This window comes from Engystomops pustulosus, unplaced genomic scaffold (genome assembly GCF_040894005.1).
Source record: "Engystomops pustulosus unplaced genomic scaffold, aEngPut4.maternal MAT_SCAFFOLD_339, whole genome shotgun sequence".
NCBI classification, from domain to species: Eukaryota; Metazoa; Chordata; class Amphibia; order Anura; family Leptodactylidae; genus Engystomops; species Engystomops pustulosus.
In genome coordinates, this window is record NW_027285218.1 from 50,001 (window position 1) to 66,211 (window position 16,211).

Genomic DNA, 16,211 nt, shown 5'->3' on the forward strand with positions numbered 1-16,211 from the left:
GGGAGGACACTGCACATAGTACAGACTGCACAGGAGGGAGGACACTGCACATAGTACAGACTGCACAGGAGGGAGGACACTGCACATAGTACAGACTGCACAGGAGAGAGGACACTGCACATAGTACAGACTGCACAGGAGAGAGGACACTGCACATAGTACAGACTGCACAGGAGAGAGGACACTGCACATAGTACAGACTGCACAGGAGGGAGGACACTGCACATAGTCCAGACTGCACAGGAGGGAGGAGACTGCACATAGTACAGACTGCACAGGAGGGAGGACACTGCACATAGTACAGACTGCACAGGAGGGAGGACACTGCATATAGTACAGACTGCACAGGAGGGAGGACACTGCACATAGTACAGACTGCACAGGAGGGAGGACACTGCACATAGTACAGACTGCACAGGAGGGAGGACACTGCACATAGTACAGACTGCACAGGAGGGAGGACACTGCACATAGTACAGACTGCACAGGAGGGAGGACACTGCACATAGTACAGACTGCACAGGAGGGAGGACACTGCACATAGTACAGACTGCACAGGAGGGAGGACACTGCACATAGTACAGACTGCACAGGAGGATGACACTGCACATAGTACAGACTGCACAGGAAGAAGGGCACTGCACATAGTACAGACTGCACAGGAGAGAGGACACTGCACATAGTACAGACTGCACAGGAGGGAGGACACTGCACATAGTCCAGACTGCACAGGAGGGAGGAGACTGCACATAGTACAGACTGCACAGGAGGGAGGACACTGCACATAGTACAGACTGCACAGGAGGGAGGACACTGCATATAGTACAGACTGCACAGGAGGGAGGACACTGCACATAGTACAGACTGCACAGGAGGGAGGACACTGCACATAGTACAGACTGCACAGGAGGGAGGACACTGCACATAGTACAGACTGCACAGGAGGGAGGACACTGCACATAGTACAGACTGCACAGGAGGGAGGACACTGCACATAGTACAGACTGCACAGGAGGGAGGACACTGCACATAGTACAGACTGCACAGGAGGATGACACTGCACATAGTACAGACTGCACAGGAAGAAGGGCACTGCACATAGTACAGACTGCACAGGAGGAGGATACTGCACATTGTACAGACTGCACATAGGACACACCCCCTGCACCCTTCACTACTACTGATAAATCTGGGCAAGTGACTGCAACAACATCCACCTCCCCCACACCTGAGCTCCGGGGAATCTCACTATAAGCCCCCGGAGATCCTGAACATCTGGAGGAGGAGACCAGATATGACATTATACAATATAATACACTCACATTTATTACATAATCCTATTCTGTATCCTAAAATAATCCTATACTGTACTGGAATATAATAATATATTGTCACCATATATAATCCTATACTGTACTGATATATAATCCTATACTGTACTGATATATAATCCTATACTGTACTGATATATAATCCTATACTGTACTGGAATATAATAATATATTGTCGCCATATATAATCCTATACTGTACTGATATATAATCCTATACTGTACTGATATAAAATCCTATACTGTACTGGAATATAATCCTATACTATCACCATATATAATCCTATACTGTCACCATATATAATCCTATACTGTCACCATATATAATCCTATACTGTACTGATATATAATCCTATACTGTACTGATATATAATCCCATACTATCACCATATATAATCCTATACTGTCACCATATATAATCCTATACTGTACTGATATATAATCCTATACTGTCACCATATATAATCCTATACTGTCACCATATATAATCCTATACTGTCACCATATATAATCCTATACTGTCACCATATATAATCCTATACTGTACTGATATATAATCCTATACTGTACTGATATATAATCCTATACTGTCACCATATATAATCCTATACTGTACTGATATATAATCCTATACTGTCACCATATATAATCCTTTACTGTACTGGAGTATAATCCAATACTGTCACCATATATAATCCTATACTGTCACCATATATAATCCGATACTGTACTGATATATAATCCCATACTGTCACCATATATAATCCTATGCTGTCACCATACATAATCCTATACTGTACTGATATATAATCCCATACTGTCACCATATATAATCCCATACTGTCACCATATATAATCCTATACTGTCACCATATATAATCCTATACTGTACTGATATATAATCCTATACTGTCACCATATATAATCCTATACTGTACTGATATATAATCCTATGCTGTCACCATATATAATCCTATACTGTCACCATATATAATCCTATACTATCACCATATATAATCCTATACTGTACTGATATATAATCCCATACTGTCACCATATATAATCCTATGCTGTCACCATACATAATCCTATACTGTACTGATATATAATCCCATACTGTCACCATATATAATCCTATACTTTCACCATATATAATCCTATACTGTCACCATATATAATCCTATACTGTCACCATATATAATCCTATACTGTCACCATATATAATCCTATACTGTCACCATATATAATCCTATACTGTACTGATATATAATCCTATACTGTCACCATATATAATCCTATACTGTACTGATATATAATCCTATGCTGTCACCATATATAATCCTATACTGTCACCATATATAATCCTATACTGTACTGATATATAATCCTATACTGTACTGATATATAATCCTATACTGTCACCATATATAATCCTATACTGTCACCATATATAATCCTATACTGTCACCATATATAATCCTATACTGTCACCATATATAATCCTATACTGTCACCATATATAATCCTATACTGTACTGGAGTATAATCCAATACTGTCACCATATATAATCCTATACTGTCACCATATATAATCCTATACTGTACTGATATATAATCCTATACTGTACTGATATAATCCTATATTATCACCATATATAATCCTATACTGTCACCATATATAATCCTATACTGTCACCATATATAATCCCATACTGTCACCATATATAATCCCATACTGTCACCATATATAATCCTATACTGTACTGATATATAATCCTATACTGTCACCATATATAATCCTATACTGTCACCATATATAATCCCATACTGTCACCATATATAATCCCATACTGTCACCATATATAATCCCATACTGTCACCATATATAATCCTATACTGTCACCATATATAATCCTATACTGTCACCATATATAATCCTATACTGTCACCATATATAATCCCATACTGTCACCATATATAATCCTATACTGTCACCATATATAATCCTATACTGTACTGATATATAATCCTATACTGTACTGATATATAATCCTATACTGTACTGGAATATAATCTTATACCGTCACCATATATAATCATATACTGTACTGATATAATCCTATATTATCACCATATATAATCCTATACTGTCACCATATATAATCCTATACTGTCACCATATATAATCCCATACTGTCACCATATATAATCCCATACTGTCACCATATATAATCCCATACTGTCACCATATATAATCCCATACTGTCACCATATATAATCCTATACTGTCACCATATATAATCCTATACTGTCACCATATATAATCCCATACTGTCACCATATATAATCCTATACTGTCACCATATATAATCCTATACTGTACTGATATATAATCCTATACTGTACTGATATATAATCTTATACCGTCACCATATATAATCATATACTGTACTGATATAATCCTATATTATCACCATATATAATCCTATACTGTCACCATATATAATCCTATACTGTCACCATATATAATCCTATACTGTCACCATATATAATCCTATACTGTGTGATGATATAATGCCGTCTCCTCCTCCCGGTTCTGATAATCTCGGATCTCCGGTGCCGGGTCCAGGTGTGGGAATGTTAATGTAATGGATACGCCCGGATTTCACACCCTCCGCCCTCACAGTAACCAGTCCCTGCAGGAGGAACCAGTCCTGGCGCCACACAACCTGTATACACCTAGAGAAGCAGCACCCTCATCATTTGCCCACATCGCTGAGGGTTGTAGTATGCCATGTGCAGTGACTGCAGCAGTATCACCCTCATCATCCTCCCACACCGCTGAGGGTTGTAGTATGCCATGTGCAGTGGCTACAGCAGTATCACCCTCATCATCCTCCCACACCGCTGAGGGTTGTAGTATGCCATGTGCAGTGACTGCAGCCGTATCACCCTCATCATCCTCCCACACCGCTGGGGGTTGTAGTATGCCATGTGCAGTGGCTATAGCTTCATCACCCTCATCATCCGCGCACACCGCTGGGGGTTGTAGTATGCCATGTGCAGTGGCTATAGCTTCATCACCCTCATCATCCGCGCACACCGCTGGGGGTTGTAGTGTGTAGACTTCCCGCCAGCGCTCAGAGTTCTCAGAGGAGACGGCAGGAGTTGTGTTACCACCTGTCTCAGGTATCACTCGCCCGTAACTGGAGATCCCTGGGGTCCTCCCCTCCAGGGGAACATGTGATCCTCATCCACCGAAACTTCCCAGGTTACATTCAGGGCTAGTGGGGGAGGGGAGCCGTGTATGAGACCGGAGGACCCCCATCAGGTGGATACAGCTGTATGAGGACCCCCCAGTCCTGCTAACAGCGAATGGTGAAGTGGTGGCCTCCGGGACCTGTGATGGGGACGACGTGGCCTCCGGGACCTGTGATGGGGACGACGTGGCCTCCGGGACCTGTGATGGGGACGACGTGGCCTCCGGGACCTGTGATGGGGACGACGTGGCCTCCGGGACCTGTGATGGGGACGACGTGGCCTCCGGGACCTGTGATGGGGACGACGTGGCCTCCGGGACCTGTGATGGGGACGACGTGGCCTCCGGGACCTGTGATGGGGACGACGTGGCCTCCGGGACCTGTGATGGGGACGACGTGGCCTCCGGGACCTGTGATGGGGACGACGTGGCCTCCGGGACCTGTGATGGGGACGACGTGGCCTCCGGGACCTGTGATGGGGACGACGTGGCCTCCGGGACCTGTGATGGGGACGACGTGGCCTCCGGGACCTGTGATGGGGACGACGTGGCCTCCGGGACCTGTGATGGGGACGACGTGGCCTCCGGGACCTGTGATGGGGACGACGTGGCCTCCGGGACCTGTGATGGGGACGACGTGGCCTCCGGGACCTGTGATGGGGACGACGTGGCCTCCGGGACCTGTGATGGGGACGACGTGGCCTCCGGGACCTGTGATGGGGACGACGTGGCCTCCGGGACCTGTGATGGGGACGACGTGGCCTCCGGGACCTGTGATGGGGACGACGTGGCCTCCGGGACCTGTGATGGGGACGACGTGGCCTCCGGGACCTGTGATGGGGACGACGTGGCCTCCGGGACCTGTGATGGGGACGACGTGGCCTCCGGGACCTGTGATGGGGACGACGTGGCCTCCGGGACCTGTGATGGGGACGACGTGGCCTCCGGGACCTGTGATGGGGACGACGTGGCCTCCGGGACCTGTGATGGGGACGACGTGGCCTCCGGGACCTGTGATGGGGACGACGTGGCCTCCGGGACCTGTGATGGGGACGACGTGGCCTCCGGGACCTGTGATGGGGACGACGTGGCCTCCGGGACCTGTGATGGGGACGACGTGGCCTCCGGGACCTGTGATGGGGACGACGTGGCCTCCGGGACCTGTGATGGGGACGACGTGGCCTCCGGGACCTGTGATGGGGACGACGTGGCCTCCGGGACCTGTGATGGGGACGACGTGGCCTCCGGGACCTGTGATGGGGACGACGTGGCCTCCGGGACCTGTGATGGGGAAGACGTGGCCTCCGGGACCTGTGATGAGGACGACGTGGTCTCCGGGACCTGTGATGGGGACGCGTTGGCCTCCAGGACCAGTGATGGGGACGACATGGCCTCCAGGACCTGTGATGGGGAAGACATGGTCTCCAGGACCTGTGATGAGGACGACATGGTCTCCAGGACCTGTGATGATGATGATGATGATGTGATGGTCTCCAGGACCTGTGGTGATGATGATGAGATGGTCTCCAGGACCTGTGATGATGATGAGAGGGTCCTGTGTATGATGACCACCACAGGTTCTATATCAGCAGGTGGTCAGTCCTGGGCTGTAGAAGACGTAATGAGGGAGGAGGGGTACGATGTTCCAGCTTTGTCCCCTCCTAATCCTCATTGAATTGGGTTGGCAGGAGCTGCACCCAGGGGGGTAAAGTGGGTGGGAGGAGCACAGGCGACTTGTTATATGCAGTCAATGCAAAAAAACACCAACTTCACACTGACCAAGTCCCACCAGCAACGAGGCCTGTGCCAGCAGTGGGGCCCCCACAATGCCACATAGTGGGTGATAGGGTGGGCAATGAAAAGGCCACAAAAAGAGGGGGAGCAGTCACCTCATGGGGGGCACAGGGAGGAGGGAGCAGTCACCTCATGGGGGGCACAGGTACACGGAGGAGGGAGCAGTCACATCATGGGGGGCACAGGGAGGAGGGAGCAGACACATCATGGGGGGCACAGGTACAGGGAGGAGGGAGCAGAAACATCATGGGGGGCACAGGGAGGAGGGAGCAGTCACATCATGGGGAGCACAGGTACAGGGAGGAGGGAGCAGTCACATCATGGGGAGCACAGGTACAGGGAGGAGGGAGCAGTCACATCGTGGGGGTCACAGGTACAGGGAGGAGGGAGCAGTCACATCATGGGGGGCACAGGGAGGAGGGAGCAGTCACATCATGGGGGGCACAGGGAGGAGGGAGCAGTCACATCATGGGGGGCACAGGGAGGAGGGAGCAGTCACATCGTGGGGAGCTCAGGTACAGAGAGGAGGGAGCAGTCCCATCATGGGGGGCACAGGTACAGAGAGGAGGGAGCAGTCACATCATGGGGGGCACAGGTACAGGGAGGAGGGAGCAGTCCCATCATGGGGGGCACAGGTACAGAGAGGAGGGAGCAGTCACATCATGGGGGGCACAGGGAGGAGGGAGCAGTCACATCATGGGGGGCACAGGTACAGGGAGGAGGGAGCAGTCACATCATGGGGGGCACAGGTACAGGGAGGAGGGAGCAGACACATGGGGGCACAGGGAGGAGGGAGCAGTCACATCATGGGGGGCACAGGGAGTAGGGAGCAGTCACATCATGGGGGGCACAGGTACAGTGAGGAGGGAGCAGTCACATCGTGGGGGGCACAGGTACAGGGAGGAGGGAGCAGTCACATCATGGGGGCACAGGTACAGGGAGGAGGGAGCAGTCACATCATGGGGGCACAGGTACAGGGAGGAGGGAGCAGACACATCATGGGGGGCACAGGTACAGGGAGGAGGGAGCAGACACATCATGGGGGGCACAGGGAAGAGGGAGCAGTAACATCATGGGGAGCAAAGGTATAGGGAGCAGTCACATCATGGGGGGCACAGGTACAGGGAAGAGGGAGCAGTCACATCATGGGGGGCACAGGGAGTAGGGAGCAGTCATATCATGGGGGGCACAGGGAGGAGGGAGCAGTCACATCGTGGGGGGCACAGGTACAGGGAGGAGGGAGCAGTCACATCATGGGGGGCACAGGTATAGGGAGCAGTCACATCATGGGGGGCACAGGTATAGGGAGCAGTCACATAATGGGGGGCACAGGTACAGGGAAGAGGGAGCAGTCACATCATGGGGGGCACAGGGAGGAGGGAGCAGTCACATCATGGGGGGCACAGGTATAGGGAGCAGTCACATCATGGGGGGCACAGGTACAGGGAAGAGGGAGCAGTCACATCATGGGGGGCACAGGTACAGGGAGGAGGGAGCAGTCACATCATGGGGGGCACAGGTACAGGGAGCAGTCACATCATGGGGGGTACAGGGAGCAGTCACATCATGGGGGGCACAGGTACAGGGAGCAGTCACATCATGGGGGGCACAGGTATAGGGAGGAGGGAGCAGTCACATCATGGGGGGCACAGGTACAGGGAGGAGGGAGCAGTCACATCATGGGGGGCACAGGTACAGGGAGCAGTCACATCATGGGGGGCACAGGTATAGGGAGCAGTCACATCATGGGGGGCACAGGTACAGGGAGCAGTCACATCATGGGGGGCACAGGTACAGGGAGGAGGGAGCAGTCACGTCATGGGGGGCACAGGGAGGAGGGAGCAGTCACATCATGGGGGGCACAGGTACAGGGAAGAGGGAGCAGTCACATCATGGGGGGCACAGGTACAGGGAGCAGTCACATCATGGGGGGCACAGGTACAGGGAGGAGGGAGCAGTCACGTCATGGGGGGCACAGGGAGGAGGGAGCAGTCACATCATGGGGGGCACAGGGAGGAGGGAGCAGTCACATCATGGGGGGCACAGGTACAGGGAAGAGGGAGCAGTCACATCATGGGGGGCACAGGTACAGGGAGGAGGGAGCAGTCACATCATGGGGAGCACAGGTACAGGGAGCAGTCACATCGTGGGGAGCACAGGTACAGAGAGGAGGGAGCAGTCACATCGTGGGGAGCACAGGTACAGGGAGCAGTCACATCGTGGGGAGCACAGGTACAGAGAGGAGGGAGCAGTCACATCATGGGGGGCACAGGTACAGGGAGGAGGGAGCAGTCACATCGTGGGGAGCACAGGTACAGGGAGCAGTCACATCATGGGGAGCACAGGTACAGGGAGGAGGGAGCAGTCACATCATGGGGGGCACAGGTACAGAGAGGAGGGAGCAGTCACATCATGGGGGGCACAGGTACAGGGAGGAGGGAGCAGTCACATCGTGGGGAGCACAGGTACAGGGAGCAGTCACATCATGGGGAGCACAGGTACAGGGAGGAGGGAGCAGTCACATCGTGGGGAGCACAGGTACAGGGAGCAGTCCCATCATGGGGAGCACAGTTACAGGGAGCAGTCACATCGTGGGGAGCACAGGTACAGGGAGCAGTCACATCATGGGGGTCACAGGTACAGGGAGGAGGGAGCAGTCACATCATGGGGGGCACAGGGAGGAGGGAGCAGTCACATCATGGGGGGCACAGGGAGGAGGGAGCAGTCACATCATGGGGGGCACAGGGAGGAGGGAGCAGTCACATCATGGGGGGCACAGGGAGGAGGGAGCAGTCACATCATGGGGGGCACAGGGAGGAGGGAGCAGTCACATCATGGGGGGCACAGGTATAGGGAGCAGTCACATCATGGGGGGCACAGGGAGGAGGGAGCAGTCACATCATGGGGGGCACAGGTACAGGGAGGAGGGAGCAGTCACATCATGGGGGGCACAGGTATAGGGAGCAGTCACATCGTGGGGAGCACAGGTACAGGGAGGAGGGAGCAGTCACATCATGGGGGGCACAGGGAGGAGGGAGCAGTCACACCATGGGGGGCACAGGTACAGGGCAGGAGATGAGGATATTGAGGGGCACAGGATAGAGTTGGGGAGTGGGTGCAGGGATCGGCCATCTGAGCTCCAAGCCTACGGAAGAAGTGAAGAAAAGTTGGGAATGGGGGAGGAGAAAGTGAAAGGAGCAGAAGATGAAAGAGTGTGGGGGGGGGGGGGAGAGGAAAGGGGGAGGAAGGGAGGGGAGACAGGAAGGAGGAGAGCGCAGACACGGCCATTGTTTCTAAACAATCCTGAGAGGCAGCGACGCTTATCCCAGATATTAATAGCCCGCACAATGGAGGGCTGGACTGCAGAGCTTACACTTCACACAGATCCCGGGGTACTGGGAGCCCCAAGCCTGGAGGCGACACAGGGTCCCCAAAAGACATTACCCGGGGGAGGAGCTTACAGCTGCCTGATACTGATCCAGTAATGGGGCAGCGCCGGGGGGTCCACATGTACAGATAACTGGGCAGCGCCGGGGGGTCCACATGTACAGATAACTGGGCAGCGCCGGGGGGTCCACGTGTACAGATAACGGGGCAGCGCCGGGGGGTCCACGTGTACAGATAACGGGGCAGCGCCGGGGGGTCCACGTGTACAGATAACGGGGCAGCGCCGGGGGTCCACGTGTACAGATAACTGGGCAGCGCCGGGGGGTCCATGTGTACAGATAACGGGGCAGCGCCGGGGGGTCCACGTGTACAGATAACGGGGCAGCGCCGGGGGTCCACGTGTACAGATAACTGGGCAGCGCCGGGGGGTCCACGTGTACAGATAACGGGGCAGCGCCGGGGGGTCCACGTGTACAGATAACGGGGCAGCGCCGGGGGGTGCACATGTACAGATAATGGGGCAGCGCCGGGGGTCCACGTGTACAGAAAATGGGGCAGCGCCGGGGGTCCACGTGTACAGATAATGGGGCAGCGCCGGGGGTCCACGTTTACAGATAATGGGGCAGCGCCGGGGGTCCAGGATCAGGGGTCATAAGAGTTACAGGTGATGGTGGGAGAGAGCCCCCACATACAAGCTCGGGGGTTACAGGAAAGCAGCCCCCCCCCCCCCTCCCCGCACAATCACTTTGCTCTGTGATACAATGTAACAATATCAATAAGATGTCATAACAAAGTATCTTCTCACAACATCCTGCAGGGTCTGGCCAAACACTAGAGACCCCCAGGTATAGAGGACCAGCCCCCTATATACAGCACCACAGGAAACTATACTAGTGCCCAAAGCTTCATGGGTACAGTGCCAGATCCCTACAGACAGACCTCCCCTGCACAGTGCCGGATCCCTACAGACAGACCTCCCCTGCACAGTGCCGGATCCCTACAGACAGACCTCCCCTGCACAGTGCCGGAGCCCTACAGACAGACCTCCCCTGCACAGTGCCGGAGCCCCACAGACAGACCTCCCCTGCACAGTGCCGGAGCCCCACAGACAGACCTCCCCTGCACAGTGCCGGATCCCCACAGACAGATCTCCCCTGCACAGTGCCGGATCCCTACAGACAGATCTCCCCTGCACAGTGCCGGATCCCTACAGACAGATCTCCCCTGCACAGTGCCGGATCCCTACAGACAGATCTCCCCTGCACAGTGCCGGATCCCTACAGACAGATCTCCCCTGCACAGTGCCGGATCCCTACAGACAGACCTCCCCTGCACAGTGCCGGATCCCCACAGACAGACCTCCCCTGCACAGTGCCGGAGCCCCACAGACAGACCTCCCCTGCACAGTGCCGGAGCCCCACAGACAGACCTCCCCTGCACAGTGCCGGAGCCCCACAGACAGACCTCCCCTGCACAGTGCCGGAGCCCCACAGACAGACCTCCCCTGCACAGTGCCGGAGCCCCACAGACAGATCTCCCCTGCACAGTGCCGGATCCCTACAGACAGACCTCCCCTGCACAGTGCCGGATCCCTACAGACAGACCTCCCCTGCACAGTGCCGGATCCCTATAGACAGATCTCCCCTGCACAGTGCCGGATCCCTATAGACAGATCTCCCCTGCACAGTGCCAGATCCCTATAGACAGATCTCCCCTGCACAGTGCCAGATCCCTATAGACAGATCTCCCCTGCACAGTGCCAGATCCCTATAGACAGATCTCCCCTGCACAGTGCCAGATCCCTATAGACAGATCTCCCCTGCACAGTGCCAGATCCCTATAGACAGACGTCCCTGTATAGTGCCAGATCCCTACTGACAGACCCGTCCCTGTATAGTGCCAGATCACTACAGACAGACCCCCCCCCCCGTATAGTGCCAGATCCCTACAGACAGACCTCCCCTGCACAGTGCCAGATCCCTATAGACAGATCTCCCCTGCACAGTGCCAGATCCCTACAGACAGACCCCCCTGTATAGTGCCAGATCCCTATAGACAGACCCCCCTGTATAGTGCCAGATCCCTATAGACAGACCCCCCTGTATAGTGCCAGATCCCTATAGACAGACCCCCCTGTATAGTGCCAGATCCCTATAGACAGACGTCCCTGTATAGTGCCAGATCCCTATAGACAGACGTCCCTGTATAGTGCCAGATCCCTATAGACAGACGTCCCTGTATAGTGCCAGATCCCTATAGACAGACGTCCCTGTATAGTGCCAGATCCCTATAGACAGACCCCCCCTGTATAGTGCCAGATCCCTATAGACAGACCCCCCCTGTATAGTGCCAGATCCCTATAGACAGACCCCCCCTGTATAGTGCCAGATCCCTATAGACAGACCCCCCCTGTATAGTGCCAGATCCCTATAGACAGACCCCCCCTGTATAGTGCCAGATCCCTATAGACAGACCCCCCCTGTATAGTGCCAGATCCCTATAGACAGACCCCCTGTATAGTGCCAGATCCCTATAGACAGACGTCCCTGTATAGTGCCAGATCCCTATAGACAGACCCCCCCTGTATAGTGCCAGATCCCTATAGACAGACCCCCCCTGTATAGTGCCAGATCCCTATAGACAGACCCCCTGTATAGTGCCAGATCCCTATAGACAGACCCCCCCTGTATAGTGCCAGATCCCTATAGACAGACCCCCCCTGTATAGTGCCAGATCCCTATAGACAGACCCCCCCTGTATAGTGCCAGATCCCTATAGACAGACCCCCCTGTATAGGGCTGAGCGCAGCCACATGCCCCATCACCCCCGGCCTTACCTTCCAGGGCCAGAGCCGCCGGGGTCCAGAGCAGCAGCAGCAGGCGGGGATCCATGGGCTCCGGGCACAGGGGGGTCCCGCTCCAGCCTTGGCCCCTGTATTCGGGGGAAGGGGGCCCCGGAGGTCAGGTGATCCACGACGACCCACACCTGGGGACCCCCAAAACAATCAGCTGGGGGGAGGGGGCTCCAGAGCACAGGGGGCACAGTCCTGGGGGCCAATGTACAGATCCTGCGGGTCCAGGCTCCAGGGGTCCCCGCACAGGGGCGAGCACAGAAACCTGATCCGGCTACGTAGGACGCGGCGGGGGGGAGGGGGTCCGGGCTGCGCGGAGACAAGTCCCGGGATCCTTCACCCAAACTTTCTGCGATGTGAGAAGCGGCTGCTCCAGGACCCGAGCACACAGCCCCGCCCCCAGCGCCCTCATTGGCCCGGCCCGGCGTGCACGGACCGCCCCTGCACCAGGATTGGCTGCTGCTGGAAGAGAAGTCAATCAGTCCTGCGCCGGGAGGAAAAGTCTCAGGAGTCGCAAACTTTTATAGAGACAAAGCCCTGAGAACAGAGAGGACACCCCGACAACATACAGGACACCCCGACCACATACAGGACACCCCGACAACATACAGGTCACCCCGACAACATACAGGTCACCCCGACAACATGCAGGACACCCCGACAACATGCAGGTCACCCCGACAACATACAGGTCACCCCGACAACATGCAGGACACCCCGACAACATGCAGGTCACCCCGACAACATGCAGGACACCCCGACAACATGCAGGTCACCCCGACAACATACAGGTCACCCCGACAACATGCAGGACACCCCGACAACATACAGGACACCCCGACAACATGCAGGTCACCCCGACAACATGCAGGTCACCCCGACAACATACAGGTCACCCCGACAACATGCAGGACACCCCGACAACATGCAGGTCACCCCGACAACATGCAGGACACCCCGACAACATGCAGGTCACCCCGACAACATACAGGTCACCCCGACAACATGCAGGTCACCCCGACAACATGCAGGACACCCCGACAACATACAGGACACCCCGACCACATACAGGACACCCCGACAACATACAGGTCACCCCGACAACATACAGGTCACCCCGACAACATGCAGGACACCCCGACAACATGCAGGACACCCCGACAACATGCAGGACACCCCGACAACATGCAGGTCACCCCGACAACATACAGGACACCCCGACAACATGCAGGTCACCCCGACAACATGCAGGTCACCCCGACAACATACAGGACACCCCGACAACATACAGGACACCCCGACAACATACAGGACACCCCGACAACATGCAGGTCACCCCGACAACATGCAGGTCACGACGACAACATGCAGGTCACGACGACAACATGCAGGTCACCCCGACAACATACAGGTCACCCCGACAACATACAGGACACCCCGACAACATGCAGGTCACCCCGACAACATGCAGGTCACCCCGACAACATACAGGACACCCCGACAACATGCAGGTCACCCCGACAACATGCAGGACACCCCGACAACATGCAGGACACCCCGACCACATACAGGTCACCCCGACAACATGCAGGACACCCCGACCACATACAGGTCACCCCGACAACATGCAGGACACCCCGACAACATGCAGGACACCCCGACAACATACAGGTCACCCCGACAACATACAGGACACCCCGACAACATGCAGGTCACCCCGACAACATGCAGGTCACCCCGACAACATACAGGACACCCCGACAACATGCAGGTCACCCCGACAACATGCAGGACACCCCGACAACATGCAGGACACCCCGACCACATACAGGTCACCCCGACAACATGCAGGACACCCCGACCACATACAGGTCACCCCGACAACATGCAGGACACCCCGACAACATGCAGGACACCCCGACAACATACAGGACACCCCGACAACATGCAGGTCACCCCGACAACATACAGGACACCCCGACAACATGCAGGACACCCCGACAATATACAGGACACCCCGACAACATGCAGGTCACCCCGACAACATACAGGACACCCCGACAACATGCAGGTCACCCCGACAACATGCAGGACACCCCGACAACATACAGAACACCCCGACAACATGCAGGTCACCCCGACAACATACAGGACACCCCGACAACATGCAGGACACCCCGACAACATGCAGGACACCCCGACAACATACAGGACACCCCGACAACATGCAGGTCACCCCGACAACATGCAGGTCACCCCGACAACATACAGGACACCCCGACAACATGCAGGACACCCCGACAACATACAGAACACCCCGACAACATGCAGGTCACCCCGACAACATACAGGACACCCCGACAACATGCAGGACACCCCGACAACATGCAGGACACCCCGACAACATGCAGGAAACCCCGACAACATACAGGACACCCCGACAACATGCAGGTCACCCCGACAACATGCAGGTCACCCCGACAACATGCAGGTCACCCCGACAACATACAGGACACCCCGACAACATACAGGACACCCCGACAACATGCAGGACACCCCGACAACATGCAGGTCACCCCGACAACATACATGACACCCCGACAACATACAGGACACCCCGACAACATACAGGACACCCCGACAACATGCAGGACACCCCGACAACATGCAGGTCACCCCGACAACATACAGGACACCCCGACAACATGCAGGTCACCCCGACAACATGCAGGTCACCCCGACAACATACAGGACACCCCGACAACATGCAGGTCACCCCGACAACATACAGGACACCCCGACAACATGCAGGTCACCCCGACAACATGCAGGACACCCCGACAACATACAGGACACCCCGACAACATGCAGGTCACCCCGACAACATACAGGACACCCCGACAACATGCAGGTCACCCCGACAACATGCAGGACACCCCGACAACATACAGGACACCCCGACAACATGCAGGTCACCCCGACAACATACAGGACACCCCGACAACATGCAGGACACCCCGACAACATGCAGGACACCCCGACAACATACAGGACACCCCGACAACATGCAGGTCACCCCGACAACATGCAGGACACCCCGACAACATGCAGGACACCCCGACAACATACAGAACACCCCGACAACATGCAGGACACCCCGACAACATACAGGACACCCCGACAACATGCAGGTCACCCCGACAACATGCAGGTCACCCCGACAACATGCAGGTCACGACGACAACATGCAGGTCACCCCGACAACATGCAGGTCACCCCGACAACATACAGATCACCCCGACAACATACAGGACACCCCGACAACATGCAGGTCACCCCGACAACATGCAGATCACCCCGACAACATGCAGGTCACCCCGACAACATACAGGACACCCCGACAACATGCAGGTCACCCCGACAACATGCAGGACACCCCGACAACATACAGGACACCCCAACAACATGCAGGTCCCCCCGACAACATGCAGGACACCCCGACAACATACAGGACACCCCGACAACATGCAGGTCACCCCGACAACATGCAGGACACCCCGACAACATGCAGGACACCCCGACAACATGCA

The 16,211-nt window shown here is 54.8% G+C and overlaps 1 protein-coding gene across 2 annotated transcripts in view; it reads right to left on the reverse strand.

The window, feature by feature from the left end:
* The window catches only part of LOC140110849 (ephrin type-B receptor 4-like), a 35,485-nt gene extending 22,410 nt beyond the window's left edge, over positions 1 to 13,075 (reverse strand). The window contains exon 1 of one of the 2 annotated variants that reach the window (XM_072132297.1): positions 12,607 to 13,075. In XM_072132297.1, coding sequence (XP_071988398.1) covers positions 12,607 to 12,661 — 55 coding nt within the window. In that variant the 5' untranslated portion in view covers positions 12,662 to 13,075. The remainder of the gene's footprint in view (positions 1 to 12,606) is intronic. The other variant, XM_072132298.1, reaches the window with a different exon arrangement.
* Between the last annotated feature and the right edge of the window lie 3,136 nt (positions 13,076 to 16,211).